This window comes from Podarcis pityusensis (genome assembly GCF_964106645.2).
Source record: "Podarcis pityusensis genome assembly, chromosome: 16".
NCBI classification, from domain to species: Eukaryota; Metazoa; Chordata; class Lepidosauria; order Squamata; family Lacertidae; genus Podarcis; species Podarcis pityusensis.
The window spans coordinates 19,102,122-19,114,180 of NC_138041.1; the positions used below are offsets into that span (position 1 = coordinate 19,102,122).

A 12,059-nucleotide genomic window follows, 5' to 3' on the forward strand; every position below is an offset into this window, starting at 1 on the left:
GAAGGCCTGCATGTTGCCAACACTAGACCATTGCATTCCCCCAGTCACCTTCTGCCTCCTAACTCTATCTTCAGGTCTGTCAATACGATTTTCCAGAAACATAAATTATCTTCCTTATCCAATAATGTCCTGCACACACCTGACCTTACCCAACTCCCAAAAAGAAGAGGCCATTCGTTTTCTTTCTTAAGATAATATTTAATGAGCCAATATTCTTCTGAGTGGGGCACTGGTGTGAAGGGGAGAACAGCCTGGCTCTAGTGAGCAAGTGTGTAACTGAGGAGCTACCTGTTATTCACAAGCCTTTTATCCCTATGGTTGTCCAAAAGAGAGTTCGAAGACTGGCCAATAGTGCTCGTGAACACATTGTGAAAGTAACAATGTGGAAGGTCTCCTGGAGAGACGAATGTAGGCAAGGCCCCTCCAATTTATTTTTCTCTTTTCTGCCTCTGCCCCCCTCATAAGTGATGGAAAGCAACAAAAAGAGCTTACAACCTCTTTATAGACACCAGTGGGCAACTGGTACTTTCCAGATAGCTAGTAGCTGGAAGGATCCAAAAGGGTACTTGAAGTGCCATGGGCCTAGAACACAGTCAAATTCGGTCATCAGCAGCACAGCCTGTCACAGAAAGGGAGAGTGGTGCTTCCTTCTGAGCGGAGTATCCCTCCTTGTTCTTGGAGGTGGACATCCCATCCTGACAGCCAGCAGGCTCTAGTATTTGGTGGTGAAGGACTGGAACTCAAGGGTGCTGATCTCCCTCTCATTGGAGAACACAGCCTGGTCAATACGAGACATGGGACTTCCTACGCTGCGTAGCCAGTTCTTCCTACGGAGGAAAGGAACACAAGTTAGCAACCCACCCATGCTACCCTCCTCTCTCTTTTAGTCCCACCTGTGCTCTCTGCATGGTCATAAAAGGAACATGGCTGTTGACGGAACCAAAGGGTAATCAAATCTAGTGTGTACACACACACACACACACACACACACACAAAGAGTCTCTATTTCTCTCACTCTCTCTCTGCTAGAAACAATGGGACTTTCCCATAAGCATTTGGTTGACTGCTATGAAAACTGAAGGCCTTTGGTTTGATCCTGCAGGACTTTACTTATGTTCTTGCATTAGGTACACTAAATAAAGATTCAGGCAGAGAAAATGGCTCCAGCTGACACAAGAAACTAAGCCATGCCAGGGCAGATGAGGGGTAGATTCATGACATAGTGACTAGCCAATCTGGGCAAAATAAATTCATTTCCTGCTCCAATTTTAGGGCTCAATCAGGCTCATATGCTGAACAGTTAGAGCAGGGACTTTTTGATAGTTGCCCCAAAACAGTGGAATCCTTTCCTCCTTGAGATTAGGCTAGTATGTTATCTCTCTTTCCAAGGGGAATAAAGACCTTTCTGCTTTGCTGTGCCTTTCTAGTTTGGAGCATATTCCATAACTGTTTTCCTCTTCTGTTTGTTCTTTTGCTTCCTTTAGCTGGTGATAGTTCTAAATTACTTTAATTAGTATTTTACATTATTTTTATTACTGCTGCATTGTTAATTTGAAATACTTCAAAAACCATTATGGTCGAAAAGCATAATGTATACCAATGTCATAGATGAATAATGATATGCTGGACAATGTCTATGAGGTATGTGGTGCTTTGCTGATTAAACTAAAAAGATAGGCCCCTGATCCAGTGAGCATTCAGTTTAAAGTAACTGCTTCCAGAGAGGTAGCTGCCTTAGTCTGTTGCAGTATGAAGAACACACAAATGCTTGCAGACTGAGGACTAATTCAGACAATTATTGCAACTAGGTTGTTTGGATATCACAAACAGGTGACTGGTAACAGCTTTTTTTTTTTTTTTTTTTTAAGTATCAGGTTTTTCCAGGAAAGGGTAAATCCAGATTAATGGGGGTGGGGGCATTTTCATGCCAACAACATCATGTGGACTCTACAAACAAACAAACAAAAAACACCCCACCATTGCATGCCTTTAAATAGCTATTCCACAATAAACACCTTTCTAAAAACACTCAAAAAATCTGCTGGGAATTTTAACAGTTTTATTATGGGATAAGCTTTCCAGGCCCATGGTCATCTGACAAAGCAGACTCTAATCCACGAAGGTTAATGCCAAAATAAAACTGCTAGTTTTTAAGGCGCAACAAGAATCTATTTGTTTCTGTTTAAAATGTAAGCTGCCAATTGCCAATTTACCCAGCCTCTAGTGGGAAATAGTTGCCCACATTTAGCAAAAAAATAATAAACATGTTTGTTTGTTTGTTTGTTTGTTTGTTTGTTTGTTTGGTTAGGAAGGAAGCATCTGAGGAACCTGGAGGAAAGCTTTTTCATCTTCAAAAAGTCCAAAGAACCCATGAATGAAGCTCTCCAGTTAACGAAAAAAGAAAGCTGTTCAAACACTGCCCACGCATGATAAACTTACTCAGCTGTTCTTCCATTTCAAAAATTGAAGTGAGTGCATATGGGGGGGTACACGTGTGTGTGGGCGCTACAGATTCCCACCTGAACCCTAATTGAAAAGGGGTGGGGGCTCAATAGATGGCTGTACACTTTTGCTTTGTTATTCCCTGCCAGGATCTGAAAAAGAGAGAGCAGGAGGAGGAGAGAGTAAATGCAGGGTGGGGTGGGGTGGTGGAATACATGTTGCTATGGATTATCTCACTCCTGCTTATCTCCTGCAAGGGATGGAGTAGTATGGTTGCTATGGAAGCGGCCCCAATTTCCCCCTCCCCCCTCAAAGACATGAAGGTGGAAGAAATGGAGAAGCTGGTTGCTATGGAAACTGTCCCAGTTTCCTTGCATGTTCCCTCTCTCTATGTAACTTCAAGGTGATGGGGGGAAGACTTGTCGCTATAGAAACTGCCTCTGGTTGTCATCTCTCTGAAGGTGACAGAGCCCGTTGTTAGAGAAGCTGTCTCACCATCACCACAAACCTCCAGGGTCGCCCTGGGAGCGCACCATCCCTCTCCCCACCCCCTTCTCCACTCCCTTGCTCCACCCCCACCTCCACCCGCTGCTGCTGCTCACAAATTCATAAAGCAATTTTCTCCATCTCCTCCTGGACCAACTTCCTAATTGCAAGCTGACCCAAGTCCCAAATTTACAGGGTGTCAATTCACTGTTGAGGGAGAGTCTGGGGAGGTGCCCTATTTAGACACTTCAGATGGAGAGGGGAGGGAGGGGTGGAGTGGGATTGAAGGCTGTACAGATTGCCAATGCCAGGCTCTCTTCAGATAAGGATAATGGAAACCATTATTACAGGCCATTTATCCCTCTTCATCCCACCAGTTTTCCTCCAGATAAGAACCAGGGGTGCCATTTTGGAAGGCCAAGGGGGCAGTCACCCCCCTCCCATGTTTCAGATCACAGCAGCACCAACCTCTCTGGATATTAGAAAGAATATACAAGTAACCATGACAATCACTTTTAAGATGAAATGCTCCCCCCTCGTTTCTTCCTTTGCAATTTAATTTTGAACATAACAAAGACCAGACTTTTGAACTTTGCTATAAATCTTGCCCTGTCTCTTTCAGTGGGGAGGGTTATTCATCTGAAGTGGTACATTAGTTCTGTATTCAGGCAGGGCACTAGATATTTAACAACAACAAAAGAGACGGCTAAGGAGAGACTCCGGTTAAGGGAGGAGTTTGCCTGACATCTATATACTACATGCCCAATGCCTTGTGCCTCACTCTGCTGAGTAACATCAAGTGTCAGTGTTGAAACATAGATGTATGGGGCCAGTTGTGGTGGATTCAGGGTACTGTGTCTATGATCAAGTCCAACAACAGCCATGTTGGACTTCTTGGATATTATGGGGAGCTCGTGTTCCAAGGTTTGTCTCCAATTTCAATCTTGTTAATGCCATGAACAAAGCAGATTCCGCATGATGCATGAAGTTGTGCCCCTCTCCCCCTCTCCTTCACCCTGACCTTTTCTAGTCAGTTAAGCAAATTAAGTGGTTCCCCTTTAACCCTTTATACTCTGCTTAGCTGGCACCACCCCTCACTCAATCCCCAAAATACAGGCCCTGAAGCTGCAAGTCAAAGTGCATAGTAACCAAGGCTGGCCAAGTTATTTTAGCACCCAATACAGAAAATCCCACAGGCACCTCTCCCAGGCAGTAAAAAAATATATAGCAACAATATATTAAATAACTAATAATTTGCAGCCCTTTCATAACAAACCGAATTAGCTGCCTAATTGTAAGGTCAGCCCTTCCCTCAGCCACTGCTGAAGGAGCCCAGTTCACATACTTACATGATCTCCACTTTCTCCTTGGGCCCTTGCACTTGTCCGGTCACTGTCCCCTGGGCAGTGTTCTTCACCCAGCCAACCACTCCCAACTTCCTCCCCTGCTCTTCTGTGTACTGGTGAAAAAAGCCAAAAAGATAGTGGTCAGGGAAGCTTGCAAGGCTGATTCTCAATGGCACATACATTGCTCAGTCTCTTCATTTGATGACTGGTGGCTGAATGAGTGAGCAGCCTTCATTGAGCTTTGTGATTATGCCAGGTGACATGGAAGCTCAGTCAGTGGTATATGCTCTGTGAGGTCTCTTTTCAGACGGGCAAATGTTTTCATTCCTGGAAATGTTGATAGAGCAAAGTGAACAAAGAAGTATAATTAGGGTGGGTTCTGCTTCATTTCCCCATAGCATATGTGCATAGTTCCTGTGGAATTATTATTATTATTTTATGCACTGTGGCTTGCCGTTGTTTTATTGATTATAGTTTAGAAATTAATTATAATTGTTAAGAGTGGATTTCTGTTTAATTTTTATATGCTGATAGCTAATATTATTCTATACTATGCTAATGGATTGTTGAATATTACTTTATTTGATATAAGTTGCTTATTTTAAAGTTATGTTTTATTATCACATTTTCGTATTGGATTAGATTGTTATAAGGTGTACATTCTTTGTTTCTTCAGCTCGTAAACCGCCTTGGGTATTGTTAAATAGAAAGACGGTATACAAATTAAAAGTGAAATGAAAAAAATGAAATGAAATAATATCTCTGCCTGCTTGTACCCTGGTGGGAACAAAACCAACAGTACTACTATGGCAAAGCAAAGCAGCCCGCAACATCAACAGCAATGAAATCTTTCCCTCTTCCTACAGAGATTTCTAAGGCCCTGATTGCCTCCCAGTCTTGACATTTCATTGGCTGGAAGAGGTATATAAACCTCCTAGGTTCACACTGACATTGATGTTTGGTACTAGCAAGTCAGGAGTCAGACTGCTTTGTTCTTTACAGTTTAGTTTGCTTGAGTTTGCTTCCAAATAATAATAATAATAATAATAATAATAATAATAATAATAATTTATTATTTGTACCCCGCCCATCTGGCTGGGTTTCCCCAGCCACTCTGGGCGGCTTCCACAGAAACCAAAAATACACTAAAATATCACACATTAAAAACTTCCCTGAACAGGGCTGCCTTAAGATGTCTTCTGAATGTCAGGTAGTTGTTTATCGCTTTGACATCTGCTGGAAGGGCGTTCCACAGGGCGGGCGCCACTACCGAGAAGGCCCTCTGCCTGGTTCCCTGTAGCTTTGCTTCTCGCAATGAGGGAACCGCCAGAAGGCCTTCAGCGCTAGGCCTCAGCGTCCGGGCAGAACGATGGGGGTGGAGATGCTCCTTCAGGTATACTGGGCTGAGGCCGTTTAGGGCTTTGAAGGTCAACACCAGCACTTTGAATTGTGCTCGGAAACGTACTGGGAGCCAATGTAGGTCTTTCAAGACCAGTGTTATGTGGTCTCGGCGGCCGCCCCCAGTCACCAGTCTAGCTTCCGTATTCTGGATTAGCTGTAGTTTCCGGGTCACCTTCAAAGGTAGCCCCACGTAGAGCGCATTGCAGTAGTCCAAGCGGGAGATAACTAGAGCATGCACCACTCTGGCGAGACAGTCCATGGGCAGGTAGGGTCTCAGGTGGAGTTGGTAGACAGCTGCCCTGGATACAGAATTGACCTGCGCCTCCATGGTCAGCTGTGAGTCCAAAATGACTCCCAGGCTGCGCACCTGGTCCTTCAGGGGCACAGTTACCCCATTCAGGACCAGGGAGTCCTCCACACCAGCCCGCCCCCTGTCCCCCAAAAACAGTACTTCTGTCTTGTCAGGATTCAACTTCAATCCATTAGCTGCCATCCATCCTCCAACCGCCTCCAGGCACTCACACAGGACCTTCACCGCCTTCACTGGTTCTGATTTGAAGATGCCATACTCTCCTCTCTGCTCCTATGGGCAGCTTCTCTGGGTATCCATTACCCTACACTAGACTTGGACCTATATACAGGAGGGGTATAAGCTTCGGAAGCTGGCTTGAGAAGTGCTCTCTCCAGCTATTCCAGTTATGTACCGTCCAAGTAGAAACATCAGCCTTTGCAGTCTTAGTTTGCTAAGTGCTACAATTTGGCTATGTGCCTCACCACATCTCACATGCAGATATATCCTACCTTTCTAAAGAAGACACCTAGAAGATGAAAGAAAGAGAAGTCAGTCAGCGATCCCATTCATAACAAGTATCAACAATCAAAGTCCTATAGCTACATATTTAGTGTTTCTATAGTCCAGTCTTCTGTTCCCTCCAGTAGTGATTGTGTCCCATCTAGTCCAGCATCCTGTTCTCACAGTGGGCAGCCAGATATCTAGTAGGACAGCAGCACTCCTCATGGCACACCTCCTTAATGAACAGGCTGTGTTACATTGTCTCTCTCTTTCCAATCAAGCCATGTGGCTTCAACTACCAACAATGTGTTGAAATTTTAGGGATTTTGGAAAGGGAACTCCTAGGACACACACAAGTATTTATCACACCTGCAAGTATACAATTGCTAACTGGCCTATGCTTCCATGTGATCTAGTGACACATCTGAAGGAAAGCAGATTTTGTAATTAGCATAATCTTCATATATATTGCCTTAATATAGATTTTGGAATTCTTCTCTTCTTCTTCACTGCCCCCCATCCCGTTCTAATAAATTGGTGTTTTGGGTTTTTTATTAATGCTTGATTATTTGATAACATTTGAATGGTTGGTTGCCCACAATTTTATTTGACTGACTTTCATTCTGGATTTAATACTTTCTCATTAGTGGTGATTATGCTTTTGCCTTCAGCAAGCTGTGTTCCAATCTTTATGCCTGATTTCCCCAGCTTTTCCTCCTGATATTTATGTATTAGTTTATTCCCTATTACACTTCTATCCCACTTTTCTTCCAGGATGCTCAAGGCAGCACACCTATTTGCCCTCACACCCTGGAAAGGTCAAGAGAGTGCCTGGCCCAAGGTCATTCAATGAGCTTCATGGCTGAGTAGGGTTTGAACATGGGCCTCCCTGATTCTTCCCCAACGTGCTAACTCTAGCTCTCAAAACGTATATGTTTTACTTGTTTTAGTGGTAAGTTGTCATTTTTTATTACTGAAAGGGATATCGTGTTGTGTTAATCCCACACATCCTAATCTGTACTTTCTTGTTCCTAACTGTTGTACCGGCCACCTGAATCTCCCTGTCCTATCATGAAATCACGACCCACTTGGCAGTTAATGGAGTGCCTTCAATCTGAAACTTTGCTCATATCACCTCTGTAGCCTTAGTTCCCCCTTAGTTCCCTGACCCACCCCCCAGCACCTTTGTTTGCCTACGTCCTTTCTCTCAACAGCACACATCTCTTTTCGGTGTGTCCCACGTGAAGTTAATTCCATTCAAAATCATCTTCCCTTATTGAAGCTGCATTCTTTTTTAGCATACTGTACATGTTCAATTTGAGCAGTCAGATCCTGCAAGGATATTGTTGAACATTCCATTAAATCACAGTAACTCAGCTAATAGCTAGGGCCTAGAGGTAACATGATTTTTTTGCCCATTGTATGACCAATAATGTGAAAGTAGCTCTAGCCTGCACTTCAAAGGGCTGACAGTCTAAAAGGCAAACCTACCACATCCTGTCACTAATACCTAAGTGACAAAGGATGCAGCACAAGAACACAAATTTATTCCTTTTTGCCACAGAAACAGCTCTTTCGAGTTCTCATTTCTGTACTATGGTGGCTTAGCCTATGCTGCATCCTGAATGTTACAGATCACGTTACAAAATTGCTATTTTTTAAATAGAGTGGGGGGGTGGATTAAATCAAGTAAATGAGGTTGAATCAAGGATGCTCAGCCTCCCTCCCTGTAATGGCCCAGATCTCCACACCGCAAAGATACAGCACCTTCCTACTGTGCTCTAGGATATGCAGATCCAACACCCAATTGCATTAATGTTCCCAATTAGTCTCCTCCATATACACCCCGTGTGTATTAGCTTCAATTAAGTTCCTCTGGAGTCCTTGCGGACTATCATTCTAGCTGCACAGCAGCTCCAGCCAACCTAGCTGCAGTTAGAGCCGAATAAAGATTCTGCAGTTGGAGGAGAGGGCTCTGCTGCTAGCATCTTATTTCAAGGGCTATACTATTTGCAGCATGAGCCGCAGGGGAACTGAGCAACCATCTCCATAGCCCATGCACAAAAATCCCACCCAGAACAGCACAATAGCAGTACAAGGGGTGGGGGAAACTAAATGGACTCACCCTGGACTTCCCCATAAACCTCATAGTCGATTGCCCAGAGAACAGAAGAAGCCATGGTTCAGTGCAGGCCACAGGCAGTTGTTAGGAGCTTCCACAGAGACGGAGAGGGGTGTGCTATTTGATCTGCTTCACACTGCAGTCAGTTTGGCCAGCCTGTGTTACTAAATTCAGCCGCAGAGAACCAGGGGATGTGGCCTACCTGGAAAAAAGAAACAGGAAGAGAGTCTCTCTCATCTTTCAGCCAGACAGGTACATAGAATCCTCAAGCCCATAGCAAAAGGGTTGTGGGGGGGGGGTGAGAGGGTTAAAAGCTGAAGCATAAATCACGTCCTCAACTCTCCTCTCCTAGGTGTGATCTAATGTGAAGGAACCTGATCTCGTGTTACAATTGGATGCTGTACCTACAGGTGACATTTACTGTGCAAGCAGAGTTAGGAATACCTCCGGTGCCTAACGTTTTATTCAAACACCTAGGATTTTGACATTTTTTCAAAAGGTTGCCTTGCTCCAGTGCATACCGGTAATCCATAGGACAAAAATAACAAAATTAGGGAAGCAGAAGGACAACAATCTAGCCTGCTTCCGACTAGTATTGTAGTATTCTGCAGTAGATGCATTTTTAAAAAATGCTAATGGAAATTCATAAGCAAATTTCTCCTTACATATTTTTATATGAAATTTTGTCTGATTTACACATTTTTCAAGCAATTCTCCCTAACACAATGCATTTTATATACTATTTTCACTACTATATACATTTTTGTACACATTTCCCCCTGAAGTATGCATTTGACACGTATTATTTTATTGTAGAACTGCATCACAAGATTTGGATTTTGAAGGATAGCTGTGTTTTGGTTTGCATATTGTTTTGGAAAGTGCAAATTAGGTAGGTTTGCAATAAAATAAAACTGAACCAGATTAGTACCCATCCATAAGTGTAGCCCATGGTATATTAACAAAAAAACAGAACACACAGAAAAACAGAACATGCCATGCCAAACTGAACCCCCATGGAAATGTATGGCTCTTTCACGAAGGGTTGCCACATCAAAATGCAAAATAGAAGTGAGACTCAGGATCTATTTCTATGCATTATGAAAGAAGCAGTGTCCCTTCTGCTTTATGAAGTAGTGACAGTCTGCAAGAAAGGAAATAGTTTTAAAAGGGGAAAAATGCCAGGCTTCTTTAGGCCACATTTGCACCGTCTTCTTTTCCTGCTGCTTTGACATAGCAGGAAGGGTAAATAACCAATTTGAGGTGCTTTATAGTTTACTGTATACCATAAGATGTAATGATGAGACACAGCAAAACCCCAGGGGGCAACACTGCTTCTGAAACTCAGAGACCTTGGAGGGCTGCTGTCAAAGTAAATATTACTGCTCTCAACAGACAATTAACCTGACCTGGTAGAAGGCATTTTATTATATTCCTATTTAGGATTCACAGAGCACATATTATGTGTTCAGGGCTTATTTTCTGTAGTGTTTTGGCATTATGTATGATCCAGCCCATTGTTTATTCCTTTTTATTCCTGTTTCTAGCCCTCTGGAAGAATGCTGCAATTAACAGGGTCAACCCAATACATTTTAATCGTCTCTCTCAGGCACCTGCACCTGCACAATCCAAACGCCTTCTTCCCAGATTCCTTGCATTGTTACGGGGAACAATGGGTGCAGCACCTGGTTGGCATGTGTGATCATGTGGTACAGATGACACTAACAGCTTCACGGGTGATTTGTGTGCTCGTGTCAGCCTTGGAAGTCAGATATTACCCTTTTTTCTTGTTCTTTTTAAAATTAGGAATCCCAAATGCCATAGTTACAGACAGAAGCCATCTGCCTGCCCTAAACTAATGCATTTGAAATTCCCTCTCTGTGATGCAGTGGTTAATCTTGAAGTGCAGGAGCTCATCATGACAGGCCCCATAACCAAACCTGCAAGGAGTGCTCCAAAATGCAGACAGCTGTGTTGATCCCAAATGCATGCATACACAGACATCAAGGAGCAGAAGTACAAGCTCAATGAATATCTAATGCATGAAGATCAGCATGACTGCAATCCTATCCATAGTTTATTGGAAGTAAATATCACTGACCTCAGTGGTGCTTACTTCAGACTGCATAGGCTCAGCTTGTAAAGCACACAGAGATCTTCAGCCAGCTGGATTGCAGCCTTTAGCTTTTACTTAGGAATGCAAACAACCTTGCAAAGAATTGCTGCCATTTAAACTACTAGTATGAATTAGGAACCCCATATAAGAAAAGGAAAGACGTATCCAACCTCTGCTTGATCATTTCCCTCATTCTCTGACTTCCTTAGTTTCAAACAAACTTGAAAGATGCACTCACTTTCCAGGTGCTTCAGCATACGGCTCCATTACTTCTGACCTGGAAAAAAAAGTCCTGGAGTTCTGCCACCCTTCCTTCTAGCACACCACTATCAATGACCCTCACTGCCTCATTTTGTTTCCTCCACAAGGTTTGGAAAAAAATACCCACTTTTCCCTTCAACCCTATGTTTCAACCCACACAAGTTTGACCTCCTTACCTTGCCATTTGAAGGGGTGTGGGTGAGCACCATAATGTGCTTGCTTTAGGGGTGGAAAATAGGAGATCAAACAAGCTTGGCAAGGAAACCAATGTCTGTACACCCAGTATTTTGAATAATGGGAATGTGGTAGGAGTGGGTAGGTGTGCTTAGCAGGGGTGCCCAAACTTTTTTCAAAGAGGGCCAGATTTGATGAAGTGAACATGCATGAGGGCCAACCAAAGTTGTTGAGCTTTTCTTACAGGGGGAAACTGAAATGTGAGTTTGGAGATGGGGTTAAAAGTGCCTGTGTAGTAGGGGAGCACAGACCCAGCAATCTGGAAATTGTATATAGGAAGACAGCTCGCGGGTACAGAGGTTAAAATGTTGGGCTAGGTTTGAATGCTGGACTTGGACCCGAGAGAGACTGCAGTTCAAATCCCCACTTGGCCATGAAGCTCACAGGGTGACCTTGGGCCAGTTGCTTGGTCTCAGTCTAAGCTACCTCAAAGGGCTGTTGTGGGGATTAAATGAGGGGAATCAGGTAGGATGCCTCAGGCTCCTTGGAGAGAAAGGCGGGATATAAATGCAATCAAACAATCAATCTAGAGTGGGTGTTATTGAGATTGCTGGATCTGATGAGCTCCTGGGTGGGGGTGTCAGTCAATTCTTTTGAGGACAAAGCATCTTTAAAGATAAGAGGGGTGGGGGTGGGGATATCTGTTGAAGTCCCTTTTAACCAGGCTTTTGGTTGATTGGATTGACATCCTACGTCCTTTTAAAATGTGGGGTGTTTTTTTGGTGGTGGTGGTGTGTTATTGGGTTGTTGTTTTTATTTTGATTATATATTTTAAGGTTTTTACCAGCATGAGTTTGACCAAACTGTGAGAGGCAGTGGAAGACAGGAGTGCCTGGCATGCTCTGGTCCATGGGGTCA

General features: G+C 43.6%; 1 protein-coding gene across 7 annotated transcripts in view; it reads right to left on the minus strand.

Moving 5' to 3' along the window:
* Window positions 1-177: 177 nt before the first annotated feature.
* The window catches only part of LOC308466008 (acylphosphatase-2-like), a 35,133-nt gene continuing 23,251 nt past the window's right edge, over window positions 178-12,059 (minus strand). For 4 of the 7 annotated variants that reach the window (XM_080986542.1, XM_080986543.1, XM_080986545.1 and 1 more), the window contains 4 exons: window positions 8,594-8,792; window positions 6,477-6,493; window positions 4,278-4,387; window positions 178-827 (listed from right to left, as the gene is read on the minus strand). In XM_080986542.1, coding sequence (XP_080842668.1) covers window positions 713-827; window positions 4,278-4,387; window positions 6,477-6,493; window positions 8,594-8,648 — 297 coding nt within the window. In that variant the 5' untranslated portion in view covers window positions 8,649-8,792 and the 3' untranslated portion in view covers window positions 178-712. Of the gene's footprint in view, window positions 828-4,277; window positions 4,388-6,476; window positions 6,494-8,593; window positions 8,793-10,876; window positions 10,984-11,143; window positions 11,187-12,059 lie in introns of those variants that run through there. The other 3 variants (XM_080986544.1, XM_080986546.1, XM_080986547.1) reach the window with 3 other exon arrangements.